At 36.1% G+C, this 14516-nt stretch overlaps 1 protein-coding gene across 1 annotated transcript; it reads left to right on the forward strand.

Annotated features, from left to right (window-relative positions):
• Positions 1-582: 582 nt before the first annotated feature.
• slc25a37 (solute carrier family 25 member 37) lies at positions 583-13215 on the forward strand. The gene is made up of 4 exons (XM_056773199.1): positions 583-878; positions 7993-8221; positions 8516-8572; positions 9553-13215. Exons 1-4 carry the CDS (start codon positions 687-689, stop codon positions 10098-10100), a joined length of 1026 nt encoding a protein of 341 aa, XP_056629177.1. The 5' UTR covers positions 583-686; the 3' UTR covers positions 10101-13215.
• The last annotated feature ends 1301 nt before the right edge of the window (positions 13216-14516 follow it).

A 14516-nucleotide genomic window follows, 5' to 3' on the forward strand; every position in this document is an offset into this window, starting at 1 on the left:
GTTTGAGCTGTCTTAGTTGAAAATAACTTGCCTTGACATAGCCTATCTTGAATATATCAGTGCCATTGTTTTGTCTCAATATGCACACCAGTAATGCTTTTTTTCTTAGGCATTCTTATAAAAGAGACTCAAATATCCAATTTTAACTTTAAGCTATAGTCCTGGTTCAAGCTAAGTAATGCTGGGTATCAATCTATTAAAACGAACCATTTGAACGAAAGGCTAGATGCTCGGTAAAGAGTAAACAGGGAATGTTTGGGTACTAGTTAAATGAAGAGGTGGAAAGCACATCTGGACATCTACCAGTGTTTGTTGCACACCGAAAACTTTACATGGCACAATAAATAAAAATGTCAAAAGTAACTTCTTTGTATCTTCTGGCAAGTGGATTTTTTAAGCATTTACTATAACTAATGTTATTTCTTTTTTTGTATGAGCTGGATCTTCTGGCGCAAAAGCTTGACAGGTTTCCCCACATCTATGTACTGCAGATTCTCACTGGTAGCGTAGTTTTTAAGTCCCGCCCTCGATTCGCCCGGCGCTGGGCCGCTGCGTCACTCTGACGTCACGGCGTCGCCGAGATGACGCCGACGGTGGCAGTAATGCATTCGTCCGTGCTGCAGTCCCACATCGCAGCTAATCGCCCGTGCGTTTAAACCTCTCGCTCCCAGTGCCGCACTTCATGCATGGAGTTGAGCACGGACACGGTCCTGGCGAGTCTGGAGATGTCGGAGATAAAAAGCGACGATGGGTCGTCGGAGGGCGACGCATATTACGAGAGTTTACCCGCGCACGCGTCCCTGTCCACGCACATGACAGCAGGCGCAGTGGCCGGAGTGCTGGAGCACACCGTCATGTTCCCCGTGGATTCGGTCAAGGTAAGTCAAGACCACCGGACATGTAAACCTTCAGTGAAGTGTCACATGTGCTATTAGCTAAATTACACAGTCCAGCCTTACGGCTAATTTATGAAAGACAAGTTAGATAAACTTGTACAAACTTGTAAATAACTTAAATGACTCAAAACTTCGCAGATTTCTCAATTCTCCTTGAAACAACACTCGAGTTAGACAATCGGACACTAATGTCACTTGTTGCATTTCCACCCTGCTGGGCACCGTTCAGATTAAGTTGTGTACTTTCTTCCCAGCATGCATTACAAGATCCAACACGTCAAATGTGTAACTCAAGGTGGGACTGCTGCCACTGACAGCTGACATGAAGTACTTCTACTGTTTAGATGTTTTAAAGAAAGCTGTCATATCCTGGTCTGTCTGTCTTAATGGTTTTAGGTTGTCTACAATAATAATTTGGAATAATTTTACAGTAAAATATTGAGTCATTTTACAATAAAAAATAGAGCTGGCCTCTCATTGATCGAGTTCAAATCAACAACAATTCTGTAACTTAGGTTTGTGGTAGAAATAAAGCATGTTTTTCATCAACACAACAAGTTGGTTGTGACATTATCTATTTTACACAGAGATATGACTCTTTTCAGGAATACTTCGAGTTAACCTCGATTTAAGTGGGTTAAGTGGGTCAAGGGCATAATGGGGATAGTTTATGAATTACCAGGATTAGAACTTGCGACAAAGTTACATTACCTGATAAGAAATGTTTAACTTTTTGTCTTTATCAAATTTTAAAGTTTTCACAGTAAAAATCATTTTTGTAGAGGAACAAAATATTATTTCTAGAGATATTATATCTGAAGTGAAACGGTGGTCTCATGATGTTGAGTGGAAATGCCATGGTGATTTCGGCTGAGAGCGGCACTAATCTTCGGGCTCCAGACTTTAAAACAACAGTTCATTCACAGACAAGCTTGCTGAACAAAACAGTCATTTGGTACCAGTCCTTATTGTAAGAGTTCTAGGCCTATCTCTTCACAAAGATGGTACAGATAGTTTGTTGTGGTTGAACAAAAAGTCGTGGTAAAAGGTTACTCGTAATCTACTTGGAGAGTGATTTGAAAACGTGCCATATTGGTCCGAATGGATTCTGTTGGACTTGCGTGGGCTATTGTTGTCACCGTTTCCTTAGGGTCTGCCAGATTTTGCCGGTCACCATAGCATTATGCAACTGAGAGACATACTGTATACTAGGCCTACGTGTCGGAAGAGCACATAACCACAGAGATGCTGATGCTTAACCAGTTGGAACGTCCTGGCAGCAGCCAGTCTGGAATTGACCTTGTGTGGGTGCTGTGTGTTTGAAAGTGAGAGACATAAGAAGTTGTGTTCATAGAAGAGGGTTTAAATGGACGAAGGGCAAATTTTAATTGTGATGATGTATTGTGTATGAACAATTGTTAGTCTTCTCTGTCAGGATCTTTTTGTAGAACTTTGTTTTTATTCACGTGCGAATGCGGTGAGACAGTTATATCACAGTGGAGTCCCACCCTTCATTAATTACGTCTGATTATTCTGTTTCACTCACATTACGGAAGTTAAATGTTTTGGAAAGATCATTCATGTTCACATTTTATAAATTAATTCAAGTAAAGCCGTGTTGTTTACACCAAAGGTGATAAAGGTAGCTATAAAGACTATAAAGTTAGATTAACGTTTTTGTCCTTTTAGTACAGAAGCTAATATAGGCTAGTAACTATTTTAATCATTGTTTTTGGTCTGAATAGGCTTTAAAGTCTTCCTGTGGCTCACTGGTTAGAGCATGGCGTTAGCACGCCAAGGTCATGGGTTCGTTCGCAGGGGATTGCACATACTTAGAAGCAAATGTATAGTATGATGCAATGTAAGTCGCATTGGATAAATGCGTCTGCCAAATGCGTAAAAGTGAATCTAATGTATCTTAGTGATATTTAAATGTTATTTTACTAGTTTATAGTTTTCAGAAGTTTATAATTTTCATTAAAACTAGGGCTCTCAAATGGTTAATCCCGATTAATTGAATCCAGAATAAAATGTTGTTCTTACATAATATATGTCGGTGTACTGTGCATATTAATTTATAAACACATACATGCGTATATTTAAGAAAGAAAAAAATATATAAAAATGTATATGTAATTTCAATTGTTGGTCAATGTAAATCAATCTATCAAAATATTCCTAAATATATACATGTATGTGTATGTTTTTTTGTTTATAAATACAAAATTAATATGCCCAGTAGTACATAGACATATTATTATCTTGATGCGATAGATTGGGATTAATTGTTTGACAGCCCCAATTCAAACTCTCTAATGCAGTGTCAAACAATGTTCAAAAAATATCCAGAAAGACTTTAGTTTCAAACTTCTTCAAAACCTTTGTGTGCTAAAAGATTTTAAAAGATTTATATAAAAGTCTATAGAAACAAGCTAAACCCAGGTTTTATGTAAGATATTGTTGATCACAATCCACTTTGGCATCATTAGCCATTCGAAAGAAGAGGAGTTTGTTTGGCATTGTTATGTTGTAGTTGTTAATTAATTGCGACGTTGAAATCCTACCCAGGTATGTTGTAATGCATTTACTGGAGGATGTGCGAAGTAATGGCCAAGCCTGTGCAATAAACTGGAATTTCCAGTGTCTAGGTAATTGTGGTGGAGTTGCCAACTGTGTGAGGTTGTTTCGCTTCCTGGGAACACCTGTAAGGACTGATACAGGACACTTGGCCAGTGCAGTCAAGCTTTTCTAAATCTGAACTTTACACATACTGCTCATCATTCCTGTGATCATTCACAGTCAGTAGTGAGGGCAGAGTGCACACAGTCAGAACAGTTTTTCATTCATAATCTACCAAAGAATTGCATTATCTCACCTTCAGTTTTGAAGACTTATAAAATGAACCTTCTTAATTAATTAATGTCACTGGTCTAATTATAAAGAAACAAAGTTTCTGCTCACATAATCAGGTTCTGAATGGTAGTGTTTATATCTTGATGTATTTCCTGTAAGAGTCTGTGAGTCAGAGTGATGCAGCAATAGGAGAAAAACCAGAAGAGAGCAACAGGACAAATAACAAATTTCATCAACTAAAGTAGTTCCTTCTGACACATTGACTCATTATACATATAACAAAACCCCCAGATGATATTACTATAATAAAACACATTTTTGTCCATAATATACAGAACCTTTTTTGTGCTCTGTGTATAGTGCACAATTAAATAGTGTATGGCTGTGGTTGAGTCTACTTTGTAACTGAGTTTATGAATGCATCTTATAACTTAATTTTGTTTATTCTTATAGGGCTACATTAATATATTTGATTTTATTATTAATAAAATGTATTTGTTTGAAATTATATTTGTTTTAATTGTTAAGGTAAAATTGTTAATTGTTAAAAGTAATCACTTAGTATTTAATTGTATTTAATTTGAGTTTTTTTTGGGGGAATACTCGTGCTTGCCTACAAACTGAACGTGTAATACGCATGTGTATGACATCTTCGTTTTTCGAAAATGATGCAGTCAGAGTTTACACAAAGATGTTCAATTATTTTTTTTGCGTTTTCAGTGCCCCTAAACACCGTGGTTTTGTAAATGAACAGCCAAAATGTTTAGCTTTTAGTTGCAAATGGTCTTGTGTAAACAGCCAAACAACAATAATCAGGTTGAGCTGAGACCGTTGGGGGGGCTAGGATGGGGATCTTATCGCATACATCCAGAAGGGTGTGAAAGGCTCATGCACTCGGGGTGTGAGCTTTTGAATATGATTAGCAGGCCGTTACACACACACACACACACACACACAAACACACACACACAGTTACTACATTTTTTTACTACTTTATAACATAGTTTTAAAACATCAGTTGTACCCATGCCGGTAAAAAAGATTCTGCAATATTGTATAATATACTCTACCATGATGTAGTAACAATAGCATTACTTTTACTTACTTACTTTAAATATATCAGTTAATATATAGTGCAGCATGTTTACTGTAAGTAGCTTTGTATTTGTAGGTCATTTGTGCCTTCTTATTTCTTACGAGCACTCTTTCAGGGCCCTGAACCCAAAGAGAAAACATAAAAAATGTTCTACCTTACTGCAAATCTCAAATGATTCATTCATTTTCAAAATAAATGTTCATGATAATTTAATCACCCCCATGTCATCCAAGATGTTTATTTATTTGTTTCTTTAGTCAAAAAGAAATGAGGGTTGCTTAAAACATTCCAGGATTTTTCTCCATATAGTGGACTTCAATACACTCCATATGGTTGAAGGTCAAAATTACAGTTTCATTGCAGTTTCGAAGGGTTTTAAACGATACCAGACAATGAATAAAGGTCTTATCTAGTGAAACGATCTGTCATTTTATAAAAAAAATTAAATGCTTTGTAAAAACACATGCTCGCCTTGCTCTGTTCTGCGATGTGCGTTCATGACTTCACGTAATACGTAATTACGATGAAAAGTTCACGCTTGACGTAGGTGGAAGTACAGAGTCAGTGTTTACAAATGTGGAGTAGGAAGACCGTTCAAAAGTTGTTTAATGTTCAATGACACATATTCAAATGTTTTTGTATCAGTGTTTGTTTAAAGTTGTAATTTTGTTTGCGTATCCTGGATGCTGATATATAAAAAAATCGCGACCTTTTCAACTTAACTATCTATTACGTGAAGTCATGAAAAAGGCAAGCATTTGTGTTTATAAAGCATATACATTTTTTTTGTTTGTTTGTTTAAAGCCCTTCGAATCTGCACTGAAAGTTTGAAACCTTCAACCTTTTGGAGTACATTGCTGTTCACTATATGGAGAAAAAAAACTTAATTTCTTTTCAAGTAAAGAAACAAATACATAAACATCCTGGATGACATGGGAGTGAGTAAATTATCAATAAAATTGATTTTGAAAATGAACTTCTCCTTTAACACCGGCGAAAGCCACTCATTGAGCCAAGCATACAAATAGATTGTCTTTGCACCAGTGATGTCGGTAATGCTTTGCACACATGTTTGTTATTTCTTACCATGTGGTGTAGTTTAATGGAACCACTTTTCATTCATTTTCCAACAAATTCTTTAAAATCAATGCTCTTTTATAAAAATAAAAATTCTATTTAAGTTTAAATTAAAGATGCTGGTAAACAGCTCTTCTGAGATGAAATCACACCCACAAAGACTGGATCATTCTTTAGGAAATGTAATTGCCAAATAAACCGTGCATTTAAATCAATTTAGTTTGCTTAATTGTAAATGACCAAAATCAACACAAATATTACAAATTATACAAGTAATGTTATAATTTTATTAATCATGATTATTTTATGTTATAATTTAGTATGTAGTTATATATATGATGGCATTTGTTTTACTTGGTTTTTAGGCAAAATGTTTATTTAACAACTGGAATGCTGCTGTATTTTCTATGAGGGAAGTGTTTTTGATCATGGTGGAAGTGTAACTGAGGTTTGGAGTTTCAAACTTGAGTTGTGGTCTTTATTTCACACTAGAATGAAAAAGTACATTATGAATGTGTTTTCTCAGCCTTTTATTTATAATAAATATGGTTTATTGCTGAAGCAAGGGTTTCATCTCAAATTTATATTTGCATTCGACATGCGTCGTAAAATCAACGTACTTGTTCCACTTGTTTTTCGTGATTAATGTCTTTGCGAGATGTACTGGCATACTTGAACTAAGTTTCTATTTGTTGCCAGGGATTTTACAATGATAGTTATGGGCCAAATAAAACGCTATGTAATTCTGTTGTTTCCAAAGAGATTTTCAAACCCTTGTGATTAGGTCTAATTATATATTGTTCTAGGTAATCCCAAAGTTCCTAAACAAATCCACACACAGTAGATGTGTGTATAGAGTTTAAGGATTAGAGGAGCTGTAATGATTAAAATAGATCAAGTAAAGTGGTTTGTGTGTTATATAGGCTTAAAATTTCTTCACGAGGGCTAGATCATAAAACTACTTTTCTACCCCGTGCCTGATTTTTTTTTATTTGAAGACAAGAAAGTATTGTAGGTAATGTTACAAATAGTGAAAAGAAATGTACCATGTCTGTTGATGATCTAATTTATGCAGTGCGTTAGACATAGTGACATCTTTGTCTTGGCCTGTGTAAGTGCAAGCTGCTCTTGCTTCTTCCAACAAATGACAAACGATATGGCGGAGTCATTTATTTCTAATAGAGAGTCACACAGAGGGCTGTGACTGTGGATGCAGGATGTTTAGATCTGGTTACATCAGGGGTGTTAAACTCTGCTCATACAGGGTCTCAGTCCTGCTGAGTTGAGTTTTGAGCCTCAAAGGATTTGATTTAGATGTTTCAGGTGTGTTTATTTAGGATTGGTGCTAAACTCTGCCAGATTGTGACACTCCGGGATTATAGCTTTGAATACGTTTATATATTTAAAGGGATAGTTCACCCCAAAATGAAAATTCTTTCATCATTAACTCCATTTTATGTCATTCCGAAGTTTGCAGAACACTAGCGAAGATATTTTAAAGAACAACGGTAACTAGTAGTAGTACACAACATTTAACCACATTGATATTCATTTTATTGACAAAACCACTGTTGATTTTGGTCATATCCACCAAAAACTGTCGGTGGTCATTTTACTTGTCACTCTGTTTAAGTATGTGACTTTGTGGGGATGGTCAAAAGTCTGTCTCGGCATGACCAGGCCCTGCACTCCTCAGTCTGTCTGTGTTATGATGGACCCTGTCAATTCATTCACATTAAACAAAGCGTGTTTTTATAACTGAAATGAAATATTGGTCGAGCAGAAGGATGGACAACTCTATCGCTTGCTGCATATGTATTGCATTTCCCAATTTTTTTGTTAACAATCCTTTTTTGTTTATGTCGGTAAACTTATTTTTTAAGGAATCTAAGTCATTTTGTGGACTTTGAATGAAGCAACTTTCAACGAAGCAAAAGCTGCTGTGTATTCCCCACAGTGTCAGAATACTAAAAAGAGAATTAACATTTATGATTAGGTCTTGTTCCTAAAATGGTGCTTTTTGCTTATGCTTCCTCCTGTCACACTTTGCTCCTCTCATTCTGTCCATAGACCCGTATGCAGAGTTTGCAGCCAGACCCAAAGGCTCAGTACAGCAGCGTGTACGGTGCACTGAAGCGGATCGTACAGACAGAGGGTTTCTTTCGCCCATTAAGGGGTCTAAATATCACTGTGCTAGGGGCCGGCCCCGCGCATGCGCTCTATTTTGCATGTTACGAGCAAATCAAACGCAGCCTCAGTGATGTCATACAGAATGGAGGCAACAGTCACATCGCCAACGGTATGAGTGAACACATTTTGTCTGTGAAATCAAGATTATCGTTGTATCTTCATTTTCCTGGGGTTATTAATTAATTCATTTATAATATTTAGATTTAGCAAATTGTGTATATTTGTTGTCATATATTTGTATATTTGTTGTGTTGTGCTGTGCAGTGCAAACATAAGGCTTATAAGGAGCAATAATATGTGCGAAAAAAAATATGGTTATGGCAGGTTAATAGGAGAATGAATTTCATTTCCTCATGTTAGTCCACATCTTGTGAATTAAATATTATTTGTCTTTTACCTCCAGGAATTGCGGGGAGTGTTGCCACTGTTCTTCATGATGCTGTCATGAACCCAGCAGAAGGTACATCTCATAAGCATGTGCTGTGTATAGTGTAACAATTGTGGTTTTTGGTACTTTTATAAAGAACCTACATTTTGGATTTAATATATTCAAAATACATTCATAATGTATGTCCTCATAATGTCCACCTGAAGTATGTTAAGAATGGATTAAGATGTCTCACCCATTATTCTAGGATTGTTACTATAGGATATTTTGTCACATTACCACGCCAGAGAAAAGGTCTTAGCATTGATTGCCCTTTTTTCATGGTTAAATGTTCTTTAAATGTTAAAATACATTTTCTGCATGGCAGGTAAAATTGGATTTATGTCAAAGCAAAAGAAGAAAATTATATTATATTTTTTACCACGGGGCTGTTGAATGCTTCAATCTGCTTGGTTGACAAAAGTTTACTTTGTTCCAGGTCTGCTGACCACATTACAGTTCACTATCACTTCGCCAAGTTTAAACAACAGAAAGGTTATAGTGTAGCCTACAGGCCATCACCGCACATAGCACCCTGCTCCTGACGTTTATATAATGTCAAACTTTACTGTTAAGGGAAACCTGTGCTTCATTTCAATAAATAAAGCATTTAAAAACAAGAAAATACACATACTGAAATAAATCGAATTAATGAAATAACTAAACAGAAAAACAAAATGCATTAATACTGGTTCGTTTTCCTCTTCATGCGGTTTAATTGTTTGAAAGTTAATGCGTAACTCCCTTTCGCGTCGCGGCATTATTACCACCTAAGGTGTATATCAACTTTTGAAGAATTGAACGGCCCGTCGTCAATTATTCCTTACATATATTATATTATATTATATATGCTGGTGAATTACAATTTGTCAAACAGAGTATATTAAATGTCATGCAAAAAATGTCATAAGCTATAAAATAAAGCCTGAAATGGTGACTGTGCTGTCAGATGCTTTGAAGTACTTTATAAGAAGAAAACCCTCTTCTATCTGTCTCTATCTCTCTTTTTTCAGTTGTAAAGCAGAGGATGCAGATGTATAATTCTCCTTACCGCAGCTTATATGACTGTGTAGTGACTGTCAGTCGTAAGGAAGGGCTAGCCGCCTTTTACCGCAGCTACAGCACTCAACTGACCATGAACATCCCATTCCAGGCCATGCACTTCATTACCTACGAGTTCATGCAGGAACGTTTTAACCCCCAACGTCAGTACCGTCCCGAAACCCACATTTTATCCGGGGCAGCAGCAGGAGCCGTGTCCGCAGCCGTTACCACTCCATTAGATGTGTGCAAGACGCTGTTAAACACTCAAGAGAACGTCGCGCTCAGCTCAGCGCATGTCAGTGGCCATCTCACGGGTATGGTCAACACCTTCAGGACAGTGTACCGCCTGGGAGGCGTTCCGGCGTTCTTTAAAGGAGTCAGAGCGCGAGTCATTTATCAAATGCCTTCTACAGCCATCGCCTGGTCTGTCTATGAGTTCTTTAAGTATTTCCTGACTCAACATGAGCCGAACTTTCAGGAACTGGGCAGGGCCTCTGTCAAGACCGGCCCCACATGAGGGTAATGCTGTTAGGCCTCTCTTAGGTAAATCATAACAAATGATGATTCCAAATAGATTATTGGAGATTTGTGGGTAAATTTTCCTTGTACATGGAGGTTGTGGAAGAGGCCTTTGACTCAAATGGGAATGTAGTCACTCATTTTTTATACATCGGACACTCCATTCACCCATAACCTCCTATTTTGTTTTGAAACATATTATTTATTGAAAGAGTTTGTCATTGTTACATGAATTGGGGATGAATGGCTATGGCACACTACTGAACATCTATGTTGTAAACTTGATGAAAATAGATAGGAGAAAAGACAGACTTAGTATTTTCTCAGTATTTTTCTTTCTCAACTGCTAAACATGTAGTTTTTAATCTAAAATAACGTATACACAATAAATAAAGTCATTCCCAAATTCTGTTGCTCAATAAACAGACCAGATTTTTTTTTAAATCAGCTTTTAATGCTGGAATCAAATCTAGCCTTTTGGGTCCATTTTGAAACGGGCGAACTGATGTTTTAAACCCCTGAAGTGTCTTATTATGTTCAACAAAAATTGTGTTGTGTAGAATTTACTCGATTAAAGTTGCCAGATTTAATAGGCGGTGAGGAATGCAGGTACGGTTGGCTGCTCACTTTTTTGACATCATTTTTCTGTCGTATGGAAAGCATCAGATCCGTCTATCCCTCACAGACTTGCTTTCATTTGTGTTATATTAAATATGTCATCTGCCATCTTCCGTTAAATGTGCAGATTGTGGCATGCGCTTCTTTAGATTTCACACATTCATTACTGCCATTTTAAATTTTCACCTTTTAACAAATTTTCTATTCGATTTCCTTCATATTCCCATTCAAACTGAATGTGATCCTAGATCCTAGAAGTATTTTTCAACGTAGTAGTAATTTCTAAAATCATAGTGTATCTTTGGTAAAATCATAGCTTTATCAGCTTCAGCAGTGAGTTTAGACTGGTGAAAGCTTTAGACGTGTTTTATGTATGATAGCTGTTATTTGTTTTAGAACAGTTATCAGATGATATATAACCAATCTAGCCTAGCAAACATAGCTATAAGATGTGATCTATGCAGTGATTTTCTCTGCTCTTAGGAACCCTACAACAAAGTGTACACTAAACTTCTGCGGTTCCAGGTGAAATCTGCAAAACCCAGAATGAAATCTTTACAGAGTACATAAGAGGCTTTAGATGTTGGTGATGTTCCTCCATGCCAGTCCATTTCTCTTTTGTTTCGCCTCTGTGTGAATCTCTGGATTCATTCCATCCCTTTTTTTCTAGTCGAGACCTTATAGACAGTGTAATAAATAGAAGAATAAGGAATCTAAAAGAACGCTTTACGAAATTGTGCCTTATTCGTGTTACAAGCAAAGCACATTTTTGTGTTAATAATTTTTTATTTGCATGGATAGGAAGAAATTTGTTCTGCTTGTGTGATTTATTGACTAAGCTAGTACAGTGTGTGTATGTGCTGAACATCCTAACAGTCTCATTTGTTCACACTACTCAAAGGTTTATGAGAAATTTGCTCTGGAGTTACGCACAAAAAATGTATAGAGTGGCAGAATAGAATTGTAAATAATGTGTATCACGCACATGAGTTGTCAGTTTTGGGGTCATTACTTTTTATGGAAACTATAGCTTTTGTTCAAGAGAATTCATGTATGCAGGGGCTCCTGTTATCGGACCAGAGGATAAAAACTCACACAACTCTAAATCATTATGCAGCGTGTTACAATGGCTGTGTATTTATCTAAATGAAGTGGCATTTTAGAAGTGTGTAGTTAAATCGAAATTACATCACCCAGCGAAATTGCTAAAATAATTCAAACTGGTTTCCACAACACTCCATGTAAATGTCCCAGGCAAGATTATAAAGTTGACCTGTTGAAATTGCATCTGTATATTGAACTGAAGTGTTTTTACAGAACAAATGACTCACTTCAGCTTGAATTGAATGTTTATTTGCCTATACATTCTAGCAAATATTGAGATAATTGTAGTATTGCTTTTTTTGTGATTTTTGATAGAAGTGTTAATTTGCTTGAATAGATTCGCTGCATGTCTGTAACCTATGCATTTTCCACCGGATGAGGATATTCCCAGTGGTTTTAGCGCTGTGAATGTGCAGGAGAGAGTTTTCAGTGAGCTGACTGGTTCAGCTGGCAGTGTTCTGTTTGGTCTTTGCCTTTTCTGTATCATCTCTCTCTTCCTCATGCCTTGCTAATTGATTCTTTAGCTAGAAGAGTATGACATTCCTTTAAATTCCATTGGAGTCTCTGAATCCATTGAGGTATTTCACTTGGAGTTTGTTTGCTTCCTGAATAAATGTTTATTGCTTTAGTGTTGCCTTTCCAGTCTTGCCGTCAGACCAACTGTTTTCTGTCCCAGCTAGGAACCAAAGAATCTTCATTAATTCAGTAAATACCCATTCATTTAAATCTGTTGATGGGGAAATGTCGTCAGCATTGGAAGTGTTTGATTTTATGGAACTGTATATCCATGTGTTTTAGACAGGTTTACAATTGAGGCTTAGCCTATATCGTAAAGGCCGTACAAAGCAGACTGCCTGTGTGGCCCTTAAGTTGACTGACCCCTGACAAATGTCCGTTACTCTTTGAGTCTTTGGCTTCATGTTGTGCTATGGTGGAAACCCCATGGGTTTACTTCTGAGTCCTGCATTTTCAAATGCTATCAATCTGTAATTACTCTGCGAAACCAGCTGTTTTTTTAAATGCATATTGTATTTTAATCAGTTACATTATATGTCCTACAGCATGTTTTGAAGCTTTTTCATTTGGGCCAATTGTAAACATTTCCTTTAGACTTTGTATGTTGATCTTGCCTTAAAGTGATCACCTATAATGCTTTGTGAAAACAGCAGCCATATCCATGGCTTATTAAGATGTGGTCACACACACACCATGAACAACTTTATGGTTTACTCGCTTGATGCGCACATTGGATTTTGGAAAAGAGAGAGTGCCATTTAGAGTACTTTATTATTTTTTACAGTGGTGAAAATAAAAAATCTAAACAGGATATTTTGTGGAAATGCTGCTACAGTTTGTAACACTGGAGCTGAAATAAAACATGCAACGATCAAGTGTTTTTCTTATTTCCTTCTTTTTAATTTCATTTAAAATTGGGTTCTTATGTGTGGTATAACTGTATTTCTTAAAGTCATACTTTGCAAAAATCAAATTTTTGTAAAGGTAAGTTTTTACATTCATATTTGGCAGTACAAAAATAATGCAAAATGTCGTTGATTGGCCTGGGATTGGTACACTTCACTTAATATTTTGGTGATGTGGCTTTAACAAGTATCAAACAGTAAACACAGTTATGCTACAGACGCGTTAAAATGTTAAGGTATACATACAAATATTAAACTGATGTTTAGGCTGCCAGAAGATGAATTGAATACATTTGAAAGCAAGCTATAAGATAATGTGATAAGGGAGACAATTTTAAGTTGGCTTTTAAGTTTAGTTTTAGAGGAGTTTAAGTGTGTTTACTTGTACCCAACAACTATTACTTAAGAAGAGTTATATTGGAACTTCAGATTAGGAGGATGTATTTCACAAATAAATCTTACTTAAATGCAATAATGTATTTTAAACCAGCACAATTGGACTTTCAGCTCAAAACCTTGTAAGCGTAGAATAATGAAAAGTTGAAATAATGCATTAATAGATTAAAACCATTTTTTCATTGTAAACATTGTGTTTCTAGCCTGAACCCATTAAAGCCGGCTGACTATGATGTCAGAAGAGGGCGCTGTGGCTCACAGTTACAGAATGTTTGCCTATGGAGACTTCAAGTAGAACTTGTCTAATTGTGTCCCTTCTGGTAAGAAGTAAATAAAAAGAAGGGATTGGTTTTTGAAAAATATAAGAATGTATGGGAGTGATACAGGAATCCTGAAACACACTGTATACAATGAAACAATGGATATTTCTATTAATACCTTAATGAAACGTTTCATTCATTCTTTGAGTCAATCATTCTACACTGATTGATACATGTTGTAAAAAAAATTGAATGGGTATTTTTTAAGGCTAATCATTACATTATATTACCTTCAATTTATTTAGCAGATGCTTTAAACGAACCAATGATCAAATGATCAATTCCTGATAATCGTCATTCAGGCTGAATCTGTGGTAGAGCAGAGAATTGTACGAAAAATCTCTATAATCAAAATGTATTATATCTTAATCATATTTATTTTTACTCTGGAACAACATTTCTACATAACAACCAGTTCTCTTCCCCCAAACTTTACTACAATACTAAATGGATAACAATGCCGTATAGAAGCAACTAACCCTCAAAATAATTGTAAACGTATCCTTCAAATCTGATTGGTTGATTGGAAGGTTGTCCCAGTGTCAACAATAATGG

Source organism: Triplophysa dalaica, chromosome 18 (genome assembly GCF_015846415.1).
Source record: "Triplophysa dalaica isolate WHDGS20190420 chromosome 18, ASM1584641v1, whole genome shotgun sequence".
Lineage (NCBI taxonomy): Eukaryota > Metazoa > Chordata > Actinopteri > Cypriniformes > Nemacheilidae > Triplophysa > Triplophysa dalaica.

What these genes read in the sequence shown, in the direction of transcription:
- slc25a37 (XM_056773199.1), top strand. Translation starts at nt 687, where the DNA reads ATGGAGTTGAGCACGGACACGGTCCTGGCGAGTCTGGAGATGTCGGAG. An exon ending in TCCCCGTGGATTCGGTCAAG is followed by an intron (nt 879 to 7,992) that starts GTAAGTCAAGAC and finishes TTCTGTCCATAG; the next exon opens with ACCCGTATGCAGAGTTTGCA. An exon ending in CAACAGTCACATCGCCAACG is followed by an intron (nt 8,222 to 8,515) that starts GTATGAGTGAAC and finishes TTTTACCTCCAG; the next exon opens with GAATTGCGGGGAGTGTTGCC.